The sequence below is a fragment of the Lobosporangium transversale genome, assembly GCF_002105155.1.
Source record: "Lobosporangium transversale strain NRRL 3116 chromosome Unknown BCR41scaffold_7, whole genome shotgun sequence".
In the NCBI taxonomy this organism is placed as follows: Eukaryota; Fungi; Mortierellomycota; class Mortierellomycetes; order Mortierellales; family Mortierellaceae; genus Lobosporangium; species Lobosporangium transversale.
In genome coordinates, this window is record NW_019028985.1 from 438910 (window position 1) to 456850 (window position 17941).

At 43.4% G+C, this 17941-nt stretch overlaps 6 protein-coding genes and 1 non-coding gene across 7 annotated transcripts; 2 read left to right on the forward strand and 5 right to left on the reverse strand.

Annotated features, from left to right (window-relative positions):
• The first annotated feature begins 795 nt into the window (after positions 1 to 795).
• On the forward strand, positions 796 to 868 carry BCR41DRAFT_t39. The gene has a single exon. It is a non-coding gene; the product is annotated as a tRNA-Phe (tRNA).
• Positions 869 to 1613: 745 nt separating this feature from the next.
• BCR41DRAFT_348212 (hypothetical protein) lies at positions 1614 to 2458 on the reverse strand. Its single transcript, XM_022023247.1, has 3 exons — positions 2360 to 2458; positions 2163 to 2273; positions 1614 to 2059 (listed from the first exon to the last, which is right to left on the reverse strand). The coding sequence occupies exons 1-3, from the start codon at positions 2412 to 2414 to the stop codon at positions 1659 to 1661; spliced, it is 567 nt and encodes a 188-aa protein (XP_021884159.1). The 5' UTR covers positions 2415 to 2458; the 3' UTR covers positions 1614 to 1658.
• BCR41DRAFT_221977 (hypothetical protein) lies at positions 2128 to 3488 on the reverse strand. The gene is made up of 3 exons (XM_022020014.1): positions 3224 to 3488; positions 2957 to 3101; positions 2128 to 2822 (listed from the first exon to the last, which is right to left on the reverse strand). Exons 1-3 carry the CDS (start codon positions 3400 to 3402, stop codon positions 2580 to 2582), a joined length of 567 nt encoding a protein of 188 aa, XP_021884160.1. The 5' UTR covers positions 3403 to 3488; the 3' UTR covers positions 2128 to 2579.
• Positions 3489 to 8277: 4789 nt separating this feature from the next.
• Positions 8278 to 9925, forward strand: BCR41DRAFT_419915 (hypothetical protein; the record flags this gene model as incomplete). Its single annotated transcript, XM_022029826.1, has 3 exons — positions 8278 to 8845; positions 8938 to 9531; positions 9657 to 9925. Exons 1-3 carry the CDS (start codon positions 8317 to 8319, stop codon positions 9923 to 9925), a joined length of 1392 nt encoding a protein of 463 aa, XP_021884161.1. The 5' UTR covers positions 8278 to 8316.
• A 130-nt stretch (positions 9926 to 10055) lies between these two features.
• On the reverse strand, positions 10056 to 12096 carry BCR41DRAFT_368467 (hypothetical protein; the record flags this gene model as incomplete). Its single annotated transcript, XM_022026384.1, has 4 exons — positions 10056 to 10399; positions 10491 to 10616; positions 10698 to 10848; positions 10957 to 12096. The coding sequence occupies 4 exons, from the start codon at positions 12094 to 12096 to the stop codon at positions 10056 to 10058; spliced, it is 1761 nt and encodes a 586-aa protein (XP_021884162.1).
• Positions 12097 to 12367: 271 nt separating this feature from the next.
• On the reverse strand, positions 12368 to 14707 carry BCR41DRAFT_348218 (hypothetical protein). The gene has a single exon (XM_022023248.1). It carries the CDS (start codon positions 14571 to 14573, stop codon positions 12399 to 12401), a length of 2175 nt encoding a protein of 724 aa, XP_021884163.1. The 5' UTR covers positions 14574 to 14707; the 3' UTR covers positions 12368 to 12398.
• A 1161-nt stretch (positions 14708 to 15868) lies between these two features.
• BCR41DRAFT_384493 (hypothetical protein) lies at positions 15869 to 16702 on the reverse strand (the record flags this gene model as incomplete). The annotated part of the gene is made up of 2 exons (XM_022027582.1): positions 15869 to 16491; positions 16577 to 16702. 2 exons carry the CDS (start codon positions 16700 to 16702, stop codon positions 15874 to 15876), a joined length of 744 nt encoding a protein of 247 aa, XP_021884164.1. The 3' UTR covers positions 15869 to 15873.
• Positions 16703 to 17941: the final 1239 nt, after the last annotated feature.

A 17941-nucleotide genomic window follows, 5' to 3' on the forward strand; every position in this document is an offset into this window, starting at 1 on the left:
TTTTTTTCCTGTTAACAAGAACCCACAGAGGTGAGGAATTTTATTTCATAATCTCGCTCTAAAGTAATGATATCGCCCTCAACTATGAAACAAGCGAAACTCTCAAAGTTCGCACGGGATGGCTGTGAAGAGCCAATTCGTATCCATGTTTTTCTCTACCAATGTACACCGTGATCGGTACTCGAAGTCCATCCTTCCGATGTGGCCTGTTGCGCCCGTGAAAAGCCGCGGAGGCTGGCGTGCCGACTCTAGCTAAGGACGACTTTTTAATTTTTTCTATTCGATCAAATCCACTGGCATGTGGACCCAAATCTTGCGGGATTGGTCTGAAAATTTCTACTTTGGACTCCGTCAAACTTTGTGATCATCGCTGTCCTAGTCAAGTGGGTGGATGGGGGGATGTGCTGCCAGATGTACCGCTGGTTCGGCTGGGGGGTGGAATATATACCTAAGACATGTGGCCAGCCAGGCGACTTAGGGTAGTGCACCCACGATCTTAGCCTTAGCGGAGAACACTAGGCTGTCTCGGAGAGAAAGTATAAAAACTCAAGCAAATCCCTGACCTGGCACATGTTTGCTTCACTTTATGTGCCTTAACCAGGACTCGAACCCGGCCCCTGGGCTAGACAGGGGGGTGCCCTGACGAGTATACTACTCAGCCATTGGGCTTACCTTTATCTTGGTACAACACTTCAGTGTGTTCTATGTATTTGCGTCTCGTTGCGGTTTTTAAGGGCATCTCAGTATAACCCCCCGGTTCTTAAGACAGTGATTTTTTCAGCTTTCATATCAGGAGCGGCTTTAGCTCAGTTGGGAGAGCGTCAGACTGAAGATCTGAAGGTCGTGTGTTCAATCCACACAAGCCGCATTCTTTTTTCGAATGATTGCCTATCTTCTGCTTGGGTCGCTCGATGAGGATCTTTGCAGAAGTATGTATCTTGTTTTTTCTTTTTCTTTTTCTTCAATAAAAGCGTTATAAAATCAGTTCGGAAGATCATTGTAGTGTTATCAGAACACCATTAGTGGAAGCTTTGGATTCTATAGAAGTTATGGCGAACCCTGCTCCCTACTGGGCTTGTTGACTACGAAGATCATCTTTCTTGATGCGACCCAGCTGTCAAAAGCGATATCCTCCATCACTATCAGCCTTGGTCCTGGGCGCTTTCTCACCAACACTTTGCCGCTCTCTCAGCATTTCTGCTACTCCTATCTTGCCATTCTCGATCGACTTGAAACAACGCCACATATATTCATGGCACGATACCATTGGGGATTGTCCCTACTCACGGTCTATAGGCTATGTTAACTGAATATGCGCATGGAATTGGACTTCATTGTTACGACACTTCAAACGGTTCGCCACGGATGAATGTACAATGTGTGATCTTTAAGGATCCTCTTTTAGTTCCCATCAATGGGATGGTTCCAACTTGATTCATTTGTAACCGATGGGATCTACCAGCATATCATTCTTTTACCGCTGCTTCTTACTATAATACTTTCTATTTATATCACTAGAACCGTGGCCTCAACTCACATTGATGACTGAACTTAACATGTTCTTTAAATACATAAGCGGAAATTATCTTGTTATTTTTTGTGTTCTGTGCATTCTCTGTTGTAGTAATGAAATATGAGTGGTATAATCAATAATAAATCTATGGCTTATCGTCTCGGCGAGATGCAAAATTATGGATATGTTCTTGCACGACACACAGCTGTGCTCGTTGTTCCTCCATACGCTCGTCAAACCTCCTCTGCTGATCCATCATTTGCTGTTGCATCTCACTCATATGGGTCAATAGCTTAATAAGTTCTCCACGAAGGTCCGAAATAATCTCCTTCTGTTCCTGACACTGCTTTCCTTGGAGCTGTAGCACTTGACTTGCTTCAACTTTCTTATCACCTTCGTTAGTCTGTGCTTGGTTTACGACTCCTCCTGTCTCTTCTTTGATTATGTCACCGGCCTTGGCATAAAAGTCTTTTTGTTCTTGTGGCGTTGCCATGTAATAGATCCGCTCTGGAAACAAACTCCGTACCTGAAAATAATCCAGAAAAGCTATAAGGCGCCATCACATACAGCATAGGTTCAGTAAGTTGTCGGCAATATAAAGAAGTAAAATGGAGTCACATAATCATCTCATAGAGGGTTCAGGCCTCACCTGGATCATGATATAGCAGGTTCTCTGCACTTTCCACATATCTCAGTCTGTTCTCTGTCCAAACCAATCGCCACGTTTCATCACCGACATTGAAGGCCACATTCATCAATGCTAGAAAAAAAATGGATGGTGAGATTTTTTTTTTTTTAACACTATTTCAGTCCTGGGAATACAAGATACAAGTCATCCTAACTTACCAATGAGGACGTTGAGCAGCAAGATAGTTGTAAAGAAAAAGTATATGAACATCATGAACTGAAATGCCCAGTTTCTTTCGCCAAAAGTGTTGCTGACCGGGTCCCACACGCCACCCTAATTGCACATAAATAAAGAGGGCCTTAGTAACTCTATACACCTATGGGTAGTCTCTATTTATAACAAGATGTCTAATAGGTGCATGCTACTGATATCAAAGGATTAACTCACCAAAAAGAAATATGTCGAAAAGAATGCATGAAGGAAGTGCTTCGGGAAGCTGACATCCTCTTTCAAGTCTTCGCAATTGTCATATGGACATGCCCAATATAAGTGCAGGATTGCAGTTGCAAAGGCAAAGATTCCTACAGCAAAGAACATGAAGAAAACGCGAATGCGACCTAAAATTTGGACAACAATTGTGACGAAATGACACACTCTTTCGTTGACTCTGAGCTCGAACAGCTATTTTCAATGCAGATGAAGGTGTACGATAGCCAGGAAGAAAAAGAAAAAAAAATCAGCTCTAAAGACAGCATAAAGTGATAAAGCGTATCAGAATAATATGGACCGCAATGATTTCATGAACCACGACTTACAAAGTGAAGACAAATAAGGAGCACTGAAAAGCTGAGTAAAGACGTATTCCCCTCGCGATCCTCCTGGATAATGTTTACAATCTGTAGGATGCTTCCTACAAGCGGCAAGGTGAATGCAAGCAGATCGACATAGTTATATGGTGACCTGAACCAAAAAAAAAAAAAAAAAAAAAAAAAAAAAAAAAAACAAAGAGTAAAGAGTACATCAGAATCAGGAATGGATATCACTGGCGCTTAATGCCCGCCATAAAGATGGTATGGACTTACGTGAGATATCGCTGTGGATCGTGTAAACACTGGATCAGTTCGAGCAACAGAAAAACAACAGCAAAGCCTGAAATAACAGCGAACAGTCCCAAGAGTAGGCTCGGTTCAGGGCTGTAGACTTGCATGAACATAGTTGTCAGTATTAGCAGGTAGTATATACACTGCCATATGAAACGCATTAGCCAGTACTTGAAGCCGATAGTATTCCTAAGGAAGTGACAGAAAATAAAAACAATAATGAGTACACAGAACTGATAAAGGCCCGTATCCATCCTGAAGAGCGCCATCTACCATTTGTATTCGACCAAGGCAGAAAGAACTGGGTTATCTAGAGCCTCAAGTGGGAAGTTGTGACACTCGACGGCCTTATTAGGGTTGGGCACTAGCTTAAGCTTGATAAGCTGAATCAGTGTCTGAGTCCATGATGGGAGGCCGAGATGTAGGGTCTGCTTCCGAGAAGATTCTGATTGGACCAATGACGCTGGCTTTTGTACGGTCCATAGCATGTCAAACAAAGCAACAAAAATATCACGCGAGCAGTCTTTGGGGTTTTCAGACAACACTACATCTGTGCTGTGGTTTAGCTTCATCACTGGGTTCTCATACTCGAATAGTGTCTTAGTGGAGTTCGCCCAAAATCGCCATCGGAACGCAGGAGGAGGCGCAATGACGTGATGGTTAATGAGGAACTCGCGGTCTTGAATAGGGACAAATGTTAAGGCATTCAAGGTGCGAAGAGCAAGCCTGCTGTGTTGGCGGCTCCCGAAGAGCGCCTTGAGGGTACATGTTACCGGCTTAAGGAAAATGACATCCTTTTCCTCCTTGGCTCGAGAAATACAGTAGTCGATAATAATCTCAGCAAGAATGGTCATTCGAGGTTCTAGCTCTGAATGCTGGAGCAAAATCGCTACAGGACTTGTAGTAACATCCAGATCAGGCCTTGGGACCCAGGAGCTATGGTTGAGTTCAAGTAACACACGCATGAAGCGGGCGCGCTGTTCGATATCTTCTGCTGCGACATTTTGGCATATGTAATACATGACATTCTTAGAGAGATCCTCAGGATCTGGGTGGTGATTGATATACCGCCTTACATAGCGAATAATGGCTCGTTGGACAGTCTCATTGCCTTCGGGAAACATTGCAAACAAGACCTTGAGTCCTTCCAGGAAATGTAAAGACTTGTTTGAGGCGAACGTATCTTCTGCACGTGGCTGAAGACAATGCGTAGGATCTTCTTGGCGTGGGCCCGCCTTGGCAAACACTTCTCCATGTTTACACTGCAAGACATCGGTGAACACGTTCAACAGTATCATGCAGTTGTCCATTATGCAAGGGAACAGAGGCACCCACCACGCCAGCAATAGCTCCAAGTCATCATCAAATGTCTCCGGAAGACCCCAAATCATGACAAAGGTGCTTGTGCATACAATCATCCGTCGAGCGTCCGTCTGGAATACAACTCTGTAAGGACTCATAAACACCACACCAGGAATCGTTGCAGGAGGGATGGTAAGCGCCACTCGCTGTCGTTGGCGCTCATCAGATATTGAGATGATGCACGAGTTCTTGTCGACGTCTCCTTGAATTTCGAGTGAAAATTTCAGAAGCGAGGGCAAAACGAAGCTCTTGATGCCTGATTCCATAGACTCCCAGTCAACTACCCGTGCTTGCGACACCTCATCCTCACATAATCCGTTACAGGTGCATTCTAGTTCAGTTCTGACATCCTCTTCTGTCACCAGATCCAATTTCGATCCATGAACAGAGTAGAGCAACTTCCAATCTTCATTGTTGATAGATGGCTGTGGAGCTCCTATCATGAATCGAGCGGAGAAACGCTTGAGGATGGATAGGTTGGTAGAATCCAAGAGAAGTCCGACCGTTTGGCGACCACAGTCATGTCCTGTACCAGACAACTGCCTTAAGGCCAATATATGAGAGTCATTGGTCAAGAACACATCATTTATATTGCCAAGGGATGCTAGATGCGTTTCTGACCATCTTCTGCGCAATACAATGGTTTGATTGAAATACTCATGACTTGCCCATACATGCCAATCGCTGGAGAGACAGAAATCTGCCATCGTTGATCTTCTCCGGAAAGCATGGGAAACGAGAGCCCCTGTCTTCAAGTCACAAGTCAATAGCCTATCACAGGTGCTCAGCCAGGACATGTATCTACCTTGAATTGATTGGAGGACCAGATATGATTCCCACAGCCATGGGAGCCTTTCATCGATGCCATAAAGCCGAATTGATCGAATATGAGACCATGATCCATGCACTGCATAAATCTCCACCGTCCTCGTCTCACAAGATATATAGAGCTCATCTCTTTCATCTTGAGCCTTTGTGTCAATGATATGGAACTTGCCTACTTTGCAATTCTTCGCTGCAACAGATTCATTGAATTCTAGTTTTTCAAGGCACCGTAATTTAGAAGCTATAGTTGCCTTCTCGCTTAGGGGCACCTGATGAACTAGATCGTGTTTGAAAACCGATAAACCGTTCGTTATGCAGTAATAATCAGATAGCACCAGAGCAACCATTGAGGCATTCCAGGAGAGTGAGATTGTACAAAGCCTGCCGCGCGCATAGTATTCATGCGATGATCTTGTTAAAGGTAATTGAACACGACCACAATGCCTCGTCTCTGTCTTAGGGCTGTTATTGTAATTCTTTAAATGCATCTCATCAAGCGTGACAGCAAGAGGGGCTTCGTACTTGATGGCCCAAAGATCTAATTGAATGCACATCTCCACTGCTGATAAGGTGCCGATGTAGTTACCATCTCCAGAGACTGCGTAATCTAGAATGGTAGCCTGCTGTGGGGGTCCTGATATGTTTGTGGATTCATCTTGGATCCCAACGTCGATGGACCAGATGTAAGGACGATGGATATATGTATGTGCTGCTATGATATTGAATAGAAGAGGAGCCTATCAGTCTCTTCGGCCACTTATCTTTACTATGAATATATATAAGTGAATGGGCTTGCCTACCATTAATAGTTGACTGGAGAGAGTCCAACTCAATGTAGTGAAGCTCGATAGCTCCAGGATCGCATGGTGTGGAGCCCTGTGACAATTTCACGCTCATCCAGCATTTGACATCTTTCTGGTATCCATGAGTCTGTTGATGCAGTTTTAATCTTAATATCCCTGTCCCAGAGTTCACTATCGGACGGTCGTGAAGGAGAGGGGATTAGTATTTTACTCCACGATAAAAAAGTAGTTGCAGTATGCTGTGGGTTACCTAAGTCTGTGAGATCGCGTTTTGTTAATTGCTAGGATGTAAAGGAACAAGAATGGGTTGTCAATATGTTGGTGGAGCCTTATTTTACGCAATACATAGTCGCTTTTCACTAAATATGATACCTCGATAGGGCCTAGCTCACTAAAAGCTATATATCCAAGTTGAAAAGCAATCGACTCAACACACTCCATGTTCAGTTTTTTAAGGGAGAGACCTAGGATGACATTGTATAGACCACTCATATCAGGATGTCCTCCTATCCACTATATTGTAATGTGTTAGTTTTGCTGGCTTGAGAAATGAAATCTCTAGCACCAAACGGCCGGAAACCTACGCTAATGAATTGTCTGGAGGCTGGCACTTCTACAGATGGTTGTTCCCTGTGTACGAGTGGGTTATACAGATTCACGGAAATCGATTTGGTCAGAGACTAATGAGCCTTCGTCTATTCAGTGGCCAATACTAGAGCGATCATAATAGCTGCTTACTCTGGAGTGCATCTGAGGTGGAAATTGTCAGAATCATCCTTGATCTCCTTATTTTCGATGAAATACCACTTGAAGTCTTTGAATAGCCAGCAATTTTTTTTTTTTTTTTTTTTTTTTTGGTTTTTGTGTACATCCATTGGTCCATATTAGATTGCTATTCAAGGTTCTTGTTAAATACAAAATTATGGTTGATGGATCAAAATTGAGCTACCTGGTTCTCGGTCAGTGATAGCATTGCCTGGTGGCATTTGCTTCGTATCTTTAAGCCCATTAGTGACTATGTTGGAAGTGATGGTCTGGTTATTGATTGCATCAACGGCTTTCTCTGTTGAAATATTTACAATGCAGTCTCCCATCTCTCCTGAGTTTAGCAGGATGAATGAACGCCGTTGAGAATATGTGCAAGCTGAGGGAAATGTTGTATATATCAGCGGCAATTGACCAAAGCGTGCCAAGTACTGAGGCGGAGAAGGAAGTACTGAAAAGGTCAGAGAGGATCCGGGAGGATAGCGAAGTAGGATGGGAAGATTAGAGAGGGAGAAGGAGGAAGAAGCAAGAAAGGAAGATCAAAGAAAGAAAGAAAGAAAGAAATGTGAGCACAGATGGGTTTACAGAGAATGGGAGGCGGGGCAACGACAACCATATTCAACGATTAGACTAGAGTAGATGCTCACTCGAACTTGTTTTTGTGCCTCATTAGCTAAAGAAACCCCTGTCAAGTCCGCGGGATTGAAATAAAGATATTAGAGGAAAACGAGTGTTCTTATCTGAAAACATGACAGATACAGACACAGCACTTTTATTTAATACCATCATTTATTTCTATTACTCCGAGCTTTGTTTCAAGTATGGACCCCTGAATCCGGGCGTGCAGCAGACTGTCCTCTGCCATCCAGCGTCATGTTATTGAGGCATGTATACATGTATAGGATAAAGTACAGTAGAATGAGCTACAGGGATCCCACGCACGTTCCTATGAGGGCCACGAGAATACTATTACCGCTATTACGCTTACGGGGCTATGTGTCTGTTATATAAGATTAGTACTATGGCCCTGGGACTCACCTCATTCACACATTGGAATCTTTTGCCCCTCGATTCAAGTGGCACAATCAAAAAAAAAAAAAAGTTTCTCTTTTTCTCTGTTCCAATCCTCTTTTCAACCTCAAAGCACATATTTATTTGAATATATACTATTTACACCTTTTTCTCACCTTGATTTACGCTATGGTCTCCTCTCCATTTTATATCCCAGAGCTTGTAGAGATAATAGCCGAGTTCATGGCGCCACCAACCATCGCAAAATGATTACGAGTCAGCAAAAGTTTTTATTATCATTTCGAGCCGATGTTGCTCCGTCGAGTTATGTTTCCCAAACCTGGCCTAAAGCCAAAGGATACAGGCTACATATTGGATCAACATATCAAGAGCCTAACCACCAAGGGAAATATCCTTGCTCAGGCTTTGAGGCGCCATTTACACAACATTCAGGAATTAGAACTGTACTCTCATGTTACCGAAGCCCTGGAAACGATTGTGATGGAGGCTGAGCACAACGGCGAGGAGGAAAAGGAAAAAGGGGAGGAGAAGGGAAATGAAGAAGTGAAAAAAAAGAAAGTGGTAACATGCACACGACTGACCAGAATCAAGGTGCATACTATAGAAAGACTCGGCGAAGACAAATTCCTGACTCTCCTGGAACATAATCCAGATCTTGTGGAGCTCTTGATTCCATCATCTCTATTGACCTCATCAGCCGCATTTATTACAAGGTTCTTAAAGGTTCTCGAGACAAGATTACCGCATCTCAGAGTATTAACTATTGGAGGTGGTGGAATACTTCCTATCAGCGCTGCTGTTCCTATAATTAGCACTTGTACAACCATGCCTTCACTGGAGAAATTTGATTTTTTGCATTCACAAATACTCCGCGAGGAGGCGATCTTTTGAAAATTGACCTATACCAAGGTAGTGACAGCAGGATTAAATTTTTACGATTGCTTCGAAAACTCCCCACGGCCGCACAGGTGGCGGTCCTTCAGCACTGTGGTCCCAGCTTGGCACATTTCGTCATCACTACGCCACTTGACATGAGGGTTGCTCAGACAATTCGTGACTATTGTCCAAATATTCAACGTCTCTTATCAGAGTATATTCACATCTTTTCAGAAGAACAGTACCATGTTCTCGAAGGCTTTCTAGACGCATGCAAACCATCTACAGCAGTTCATATGGCCCAGCAACAGTCATCACATAAAGGGCTTAAAACCTTTCACACGATGAATTTTCAGGACAGCTTGATGGATGCGTTATTGGAAAGTCATGAGACATTAGAGGATGTCATCTTTATGGATCAGCAAGTATCTAGTCAACAATTTCAGCGGGTATTGACTACATGTGTCTCTTTACGGCATCTCTCTACATGGTCATACAACAAAAGCCGACCTAATATCACTTTCCGAGATATTATTGGTAGTCCAGAATGGGTCTGCAGGAATCACCAGTTTCTTTATCTACGGATAAGTGACTCTGTTAATGAGGATGATCTCATGGAATATGGAGGTGAAACTGGATCATTTATGGCAGGATTGGGAGTTTAACAGAGCTAGTGGAGTTGAGTATTGATTTTACGTCGACTAAGGAGGAGGCGCTGCAGTGCAGGATCCTCTCCTCAAAACTGACTAAAGATTTGGCACTGAGACATCTCATCGGACTCAAGAAGTTAAGACGCCTCAAAGTCCCAATTAGCGTCTGGCATGGTGTAGGGCAGGAAGAATATGAGTTCATTGTGAAAGAATGGCCACGGTTGAACCAAGTCGAGCTAACATTAAACGATACGGGCGGCCAAACCATCGACGACTTTTGGCTATTGGGCAATACGGATCATTGGAAGTGGTTCAAGCAGCGACGACCAGATCTGAAGTTGATGTGCGCCAACGCTGGAGCCGTTCTTTAAATGTTCACTCTCTCAACAAGAACACATTGTAATTTGCTAAAGCATGGTGTATATATATTTTAAAATCTATTATACAAGTTTGTACAGACTTTTTTTTGTTCACAGCCGCGAGAATATTGATGCAGTATTTTCATGGATCGTATTGCCCATCATCATCTCCCTCGATTGGAAAAGCCAAACAAAACATATCCTTGTCTAATAATAACAACCCTTTGCCTTCTGGACACCACTTTAACGATGACACTTCAAAGTTTTCAACTGGTACCTCTATCGCCTCAACTATTCCACCGCCAACTAGTTCTGCTGAAGGATTCCTCCAGCTATAGACATAGCCAGATCCAACACAGCACCATACAATACGGAATGGATAAGTGGGATCCCATCGGCAGACTCGAATTGGCGATTGTTGTTGAATAATCACAATCGGCTTCAATTCACGCATCGACCATATCCATAGTACATTTGGCATATTGTCTATTCATGAACTCATAAAAAATTATTAAAAGGATAAACGAAAGCGAAACAAGAGTGGTAATGATGATGATATGGGTCATGGACACCTTACCGTTCCGTGACGCCAGTAAAGTACCATCGCTATTAAAATCACACCAGCCAACCCCAATTTTAGCATTTGGCTTTTGAGTATCAATACGGACTGTGGGAACCCAAGTAGGTTGTTCTGCAATTGTGTCTGTCGAAAAGAGTGGCAAAATAAGAAAAAGCTATTTAGTAATATCCTTTATAGACACATCCCTTTGCTGTGATTACTTACATTCAACACCACCCTGGATCCGAACAGACTCTGCTACAGTGATAGTTGATTCAGATTCTCGCCAGAGAACAGTGCCATGTCCATACTTGATGTGCGCAGTATGTTGAAACTCAAGGACTGACTTCCAAGTCAGATAATTAAGGAAGCGGATCTAGTTGCGGAATAAATGAAAGCATATAAAAGTATTAGGAAGTGCAAAAAAAAAAAAAAAAAAAAAAAAAAAACTTTAAATGCAATAGTAGGATTGTGGAGGCATTACTTTCTGGTCATATCCTCCGAGTGCCAGGAATTTTGAGCCAGGATGCCAGCACACAGACTTGACGCCCATACCACCTCCTCCAGTTGTATTACTCACTCCAGGCCCCATCACATTATTACTACTGTCCTGAAGAGCATACAACCCTACACATCTTCCATCCATTGAATATACTGCCACCTTAAAATCCAGAATCGGATTCTCCCATACGGCTAAGTATCGTCCATCAGGACTCCACACAATACCATCCACATCCTTAATTCCTCCTTGAGTTCCTCCTCCATCACTGCCACTGCTACCCCCTACTACAAATGTATGAATCGGTGGCCGAGTCCAATAGTTTTCGGTCGCGTAGATTGAGACGTAGTCCCGACATTCTCGTCCATTCCGTTCTACAATCGCCACATACTGCAAATCCCCTCGAACACTGTACACAAATTGAGATCCGGAGCCTGCAGCAGACGTGGTAGCGGTCGTGCCAAAGGTACTGTATGGAGGAACTGAGAACGATGTGATTGCGGATTTGGTCATGGCTTTTGGATATGGAATTGATAGAACTACTGACTGCTGTGCTGGATATTGTTGTTTTTGTAGTTGTTGTTGTTGCTGTTGAATAGGAGGCAATGGTCCCAAACTTGGAACAGTTGAAGCCTCAATATTAGAAAGATGAGAAGAAGGAAAGGACGTTGTCCCGTCTAGAGACCAGATGCTAACTCGGAGCAGATGCTCCTCCCAGATGAGAATATGTCGCGAGTCTGCACTGAAGCGTGCTCCACGAAGGAACTCAGCTCCTGGAGGGGTGTATCCCATGGCCTTGAGTGCCTGTATTTGCTTATTATTGATCGCCTCGCTATTCTTCCTTGATGTAGCATTATTGCCTTTTCCATTTTTCACACCGCTGCTATTGTTGCTATTACTATGACTAGTATTGCTGTAATAGACATCGCTGAATCCAGAGCCGGATTCCGGATTGATCCCTGGAACGGTGATGGTTGCTTTAAAGTCTTCGTCTTCGACAGAGTAGACGAGCACAGTCCCTGTCGCAGGGCAGGCAGCCAACAACATGGTCGAATCTGGTGACCAACCAATCTCACTAATCGTCGGGAGTGAATCTCGAAAAAGTCGAATCTCAATCGAACGCATGATCTGCATGGTCGCTGCGAATCGAAACATTATAGCCCCTCGACCTCCATCCTCATGCAGTTGAATCGGTGCCGAAGGATGAAGTCGCGTAAATCCTTCCTGAACAAGATGATAAGAGGCAAGATATTTTCCATTGGGAGAGTAGATTGTCAGAAATTGTGAATGCCGGTATGGTTCTGTGAAATCCATGGCTTTAAAAAAAGTTCTTCCAACAAATAGACAAGCAAACGCACAAAATTAGTGTCTACAGATGCGATATCAATTTACAACAGTTTAATGTTTGTTTGACATGGGTCTAATAATTATTTCTCGAAAGACATGAGGCCTGGTCGTTGCTCTTCAATCCACTCGATAGCACCTCTATTTCCAAATACAGGCAGCGCCAACCTCTGCAGATTGGGTGCTGCCTGCTCAATCAACCACTGAACGTCTGTCAGTGTCAAGGTCCGCTTTAGCTTCGTGATCCTCAACGATTTGAACTCCCGTGGGGTTTGTAGTCCCTCAAGAATAACCAACATCTCCAAGTTATTTCCACCGATCGTGAGATGTTCTAATTGTGTTATTTGCTGCAGACGCCACTGGATCAATTGATCGCCCACCAGCTCTGCAGATGCAAAGCCGCTGTTACTGTCGGATGATAAAACCATTTCTTGACGCCTCCATTTCTCCAGGACAGCCTTATTAGGTTGAACAAGGTCTGGCAGATGGAACGATCCGAGAGTCCTGCGACAAGCCCAAGGTCTGAGTCGAAGACGACGGCCGATTGTCAATGTAGATGAGGGTAAGGGCGCAGATGTGGGTATAGGCACATGCATATAATCTGCAAAGTTGAATTGCGGACTAGTGGATAGCATGCCCGATTGAAGTGGTACGCTAGAACTAGACGCATTCGCGTTTGATGCTGTCGTCGTCACAATGTCGTCAAACAACAGATAGGATAAGCCCGGCACAAAGCGAAGACTGAAATATGAGAGATATGCGCAATTCAATAACACGGATTGAATTCCTAAATCAGACACGTTCTGGCAAGAGTTAATGCTCAACTCTTCAAGGAAGCGGCACGACAATGACAGGTCCTCAAGCACACTATCGGAAAGAACATTTCCATTAAGATTAACGGAGAGCAGGTTTGGATATCCTTTAAACAAAGCTTTGAATCCATCCTCTGTGAGTGCTTCACATCGAGCAAGTGAAATTTTTGTAACCTGGGAGCAGATGTGTTGAAGTCTCAGAATAGAGGAATCCGAGAGGTTGCGACTCCAATCAAGGGAGAGCTGTTCAAGCATTGGGCAACGTGAAAGCAATGCCATGATGACTGCATCAGGAATGTCTCCACAATCAAGGGTGAGTGACTTGAGCAAAGAGGTCGGGTATATCTGAGTGGCGGAGCTGCGCACAGACGAGCCATGCAAGAAGGAGGACGATCTCAATTGGGCAGACAAAATTGAGCCGGATGGTGCCAAGGAGTTTGTCGGCGAAATCACCAACGGCTGAACTGGCAATGTTGATGATACACTGCTACTATAGTCGCTGTCATCTTGAAGAAGGAAGTTGACATGATCCCCTCCGCCGGTATCCCATTCTCCCTCGCACCTTCCTTGATTGACCTCTTGGTCAATGATGTACACCTGCTCAATTAAGACAGAACGAAGCTGAGGGCAACTATTCAGAACTGGGAACAAATCGCGCTCGAAAAAGTAGGGTGACGTGATGGTGTTGCCCACAAACGATCCATACAGTCCAAACTCGTGCAAGTTGGATAGATATCTCAAAGGCTGGAAGATATCTCGGAGCTGAACACAAGATCGAAACCGAACGACTTGGATCGAATCTTGGCGCTTTTGGAACAAGTTCGTAAGATCATCAGCATTATATCGACCGCCGATGAGCTCCAGAACACGAAGATTAGGACACAGGACAGCAACAACTGCCATTTCCTGGTCTGTTAAACCTGTGGCCTTAAGCTCTTGGACCAAATGACCATGTCGAATCAGACCCTTCAAGACCTTGTTACGGCTCGAGTGAATGAATGCCTGCTGGAGTAAAGTTAGGTTGTGATAATAAGGAGTTGGAACAGTTACGGGTGAAGGAGGTGAATCTGATGGGATATTCGATGAGGATGACATGGACATTGTAGACCACGTTGACGAACATGAGGAAGGGAGGGAATGTAGGAATGAAGGTGGTGAAGCACGCGGGATAAAGTTAAAGTCCTCGTCATAGTCATCATCTGCAGTGACATGCTGCAATGTGAGCTGTTTCCAGAGTATTGGATTGAAAATGGAGTGCCAGAGCCTGCATACACGCGAGGCATTGGCTAAAGTGATTTGGTCGAGGTGACTGGCAATAAGACGGTCCAGTTCTGGAAGCATGAACGGTGACCGGGGCTGAGAGTTAGGCAGGCTGCTTAAAGATGAGCTTAGCTGTTTGGTTGACATGGGAGTCAAAGGAAGTATGAATGAGGGCTCCATCTCCATTGCAATGGTGTATAAAAGTTGTGTCTAGGGAAGAAATTTCGAGGAATCAATGTGGATAGCGCACAAAAGTCGTCAGGAATGCAAAATTGAAGACAGTGTTTAAGAGTTTATTGAGGATGAGCGATAAAGGAGGCAGAGAAAAAAAAAAAAAAAAAAAAAAAAAAAGTTGGAGGAGAGAGAAGTAGAAATAGGTCTCTTCGAGAAGGACTATCTCTGCTGTTAGCTGCTTTTGTCTTTTGTCTTATCAGTCATCATGTCAGCTTGAGCGAAACAAGACGAGATGCGGGGTCGAGTGATCCTCCCCGCGCTCCCTATCCCAATCTTCCCAATCAACCGTTCCTTCTATCGTTGCCATCAACATCCAAACGCAAATCTAACCATCTTATCCTGTGCACCTCCTTTTTTTTTGCATGCCAGTTTGAAATTGTTCCTCGAGATAAGCTGTCAAGCTCAAAAAAGAGATTGTTTGCTTGATTTGTACTCCCAATGGCACGATGGCTCAAATGGTCGTACATGAATGAACAAACACCGCAGATAAGAAAAAATAAAATTTATTTTGTTATCCAGATTAAAATAAAACAGGATATCTATATTCATGTACATGTACCATGAGAACATGCTAAGCAAAGTACAGCGAATAATTACAAAAAAATAATAGCGGATTACAGTTGAAGATCGAGTTTTGGTTTTTGCAGGAAAGTGGGACACATTCGCAATTCGCATAATTTTAAAACGAAAGCGAGGATCAGAGAAACGTTGATTACAACTCTTCAACTCTTGAAAGAACAAAATTACATTTTTAGTCTATGGATATACATGAGTGTACACGTATGCCATATTAATTCATAACAAGGAAGGATCAACAGCAAATACAAAGAGATGCCGGTTGAGAGCCTTACAAAGAATCAAGGGTTCAAGATAGGGATCCACCTTGGAATACAAGCGCCACTATTGTTGGCACCCTCCTTTCCTCCTAGCACATCTCCACCTTCTTATCCCCGCTTCAACTCGCCCTGCTTTGCCTAGGACACAAAAAGAAAATCATTTCCTGCTTGCCATGCTCAATACAGAAGATCTTGGAGAGTATGAGGTAAAGAATATGGGAGGATATCTTGAACATGAACATGTGGTCATAATTTTTTATTTTCAAAAAGCAAAGATCAAACTTAAGCTAGAGACTGATTTTTTTTGTCACCATGTGTACAATTGAGTAATTTGCGTACATAAAAAAAAAAGATCATGCAAACCTATGCTACTATGCTACAGAGTGTTTGCACATAAATGTAAGATCCCTTCCCGTTCATCCAAAGACATGTGCCCTTGTCATGTCAAATCTTGCAATGTTCGGCACAACCTTGGTTCTTGTCAATTCATCCTGCCTCTTAAACGCTTCAGATTTTCGATAGGCGGCATAGCGAGGATGCGTGTCCACCAGCTCCTTCACCTTCCACAACCCTGGACTTTTTTCTGCACTCAGGTATTCGCTCTCCGTATCTACAGCCATAAACATATCCAACAACACTGCAGTCTTGATATCCGCCAACGAGAACTTATCTCTTACAAAATGTCCATTCGATCCGTTCGATGCTAAATACTTTTCACAGTTCCAAATCCAGTTCTTGAGTGAGATTTCTAGAAAAGCCTTCATGACTTGATCCCTCACGGGTTCTGATACTGGAACCACTCGAAAAACCCAGACATTATGAATTGTGGTAGTTTGAGAGAGGAAAATCGCTATTTGAAGTTCTTCCTCTGGTGTCGAACCAAAGAGTCCAAATTCTTTAGCCAAATATCGTTCAATCACATCTGCCTCAGGAATGGTTAGGATGGTTTCTGTACTGTCGTCCTGGCGAGTATCGCGAACTGTGAGGATTGGCAGAGAGCCAAACATAGTCAAAGATTTATCCTCTTTCCATGTCTATATGAAGATATCCGAGTAAACAAAAGATTTTGTATTTTCAGGGCATCTGGAAGAAAAAATCTTGCATATTTTTATCACACACCTCAAAAGATTGAATGCGCTCGCTCCAGCTTGCGCCTGATATTGCGAGAATGGCACGTGACGTGGCACCTAGTGCATGAATAGGAAAATAATGAAGCTCATAAGAGCGTTCTTTGTTAATGGGCATGATCAAAGAGATGAGTATGTTGCGTATGTATTGGGTAGAGGTTTATGGAGAGGAATGGGGGAGAGAGAGAATAGGGGAGCTGCAAGCAAAAAGGTATGAATGTTTTTGGAAGCAACGTGGGAACAACGTAAACATGTCTCGTAAGCCTGCAATACGCAAGTCCACGGTGAAGAAAGATAGTCTCCTAATCGCCGCGTGAGATCCAGACCCTCTTTCGTGGTTGCCAATGCTCAATAACTCATGAGCCCGTTTTTTTGTGCAACTCGGTGGGCAAAGCACTTTATGATAGGTGAGTAACACTGTTCATTTTTATGATTTTGAATGACTGTGAATAAAGATAATAACTTTGATTTATTTAAACTCTGGAAGAGGCCAAGGAGGACATATTGGAGTGATGGAGCCAAACAGAGAAGAGGAAGCCGAGAGCTATGGTTCTCCATTGCTCTGTAGAGAAGGCCGTTGAAAAGATAATGCACGACTAGGACCAAGCTGACGCTTCATAGTACTAACAACACCCAGTAAACTGCCCAACCAAAAATAAGCGGGTCGATAGCAATCAATACGGGGTGATGGATAAAAAATAGTTATTTCATATGGGCGGCGTTGTTTACCTTTTGGACGTGAACCGATTACATGCAGAGCCGCAAATGCAACTCACGAAGAGAGAAAAAAATGTGCACAACAGTGATGTGAGATGGAAACTAAGGATCTTTTTTATGGATGACAGTGAGAGTTTGCGAGAGCGATGAGATATTGACGCGTTCTGACATACCTTGAGCATTCGTCTAGCCAAATCATGCAAAGTAGCTGCACAAGCTAAGACATAGAAGGGTTGTGGCCACAGAGGATGAGATTTCCAGGTACATCCCAATGGCATATATACATCAATGTTTATATGTAACGTGCCTCGTTTAGCCGCGACCTGCCTCATAACCAAGAGAATATGCTGATGCAGGTTTCTGTGGGAGGGACCGTTTGGAGCAGAAAATGATCAATACAACGCCATTGGTAGCATATAAAGAGGGATATGTAATGAAGCAAGCACTATCCCGACAACCCCAAGTGGAAGTGAAGGCGATGTATCATAACAAAGCTTATCATGGGCCACGCCATTGTTCCTGGATATGACAATTATCAAAAAATGGGGAAAAGCATCTATTTCTATTCAAATAAATAAGGTAAAACCAAAAGTTCCAGAATTGATAACACGAGCAGAATGTTACTGAGCCAGTTCATTCC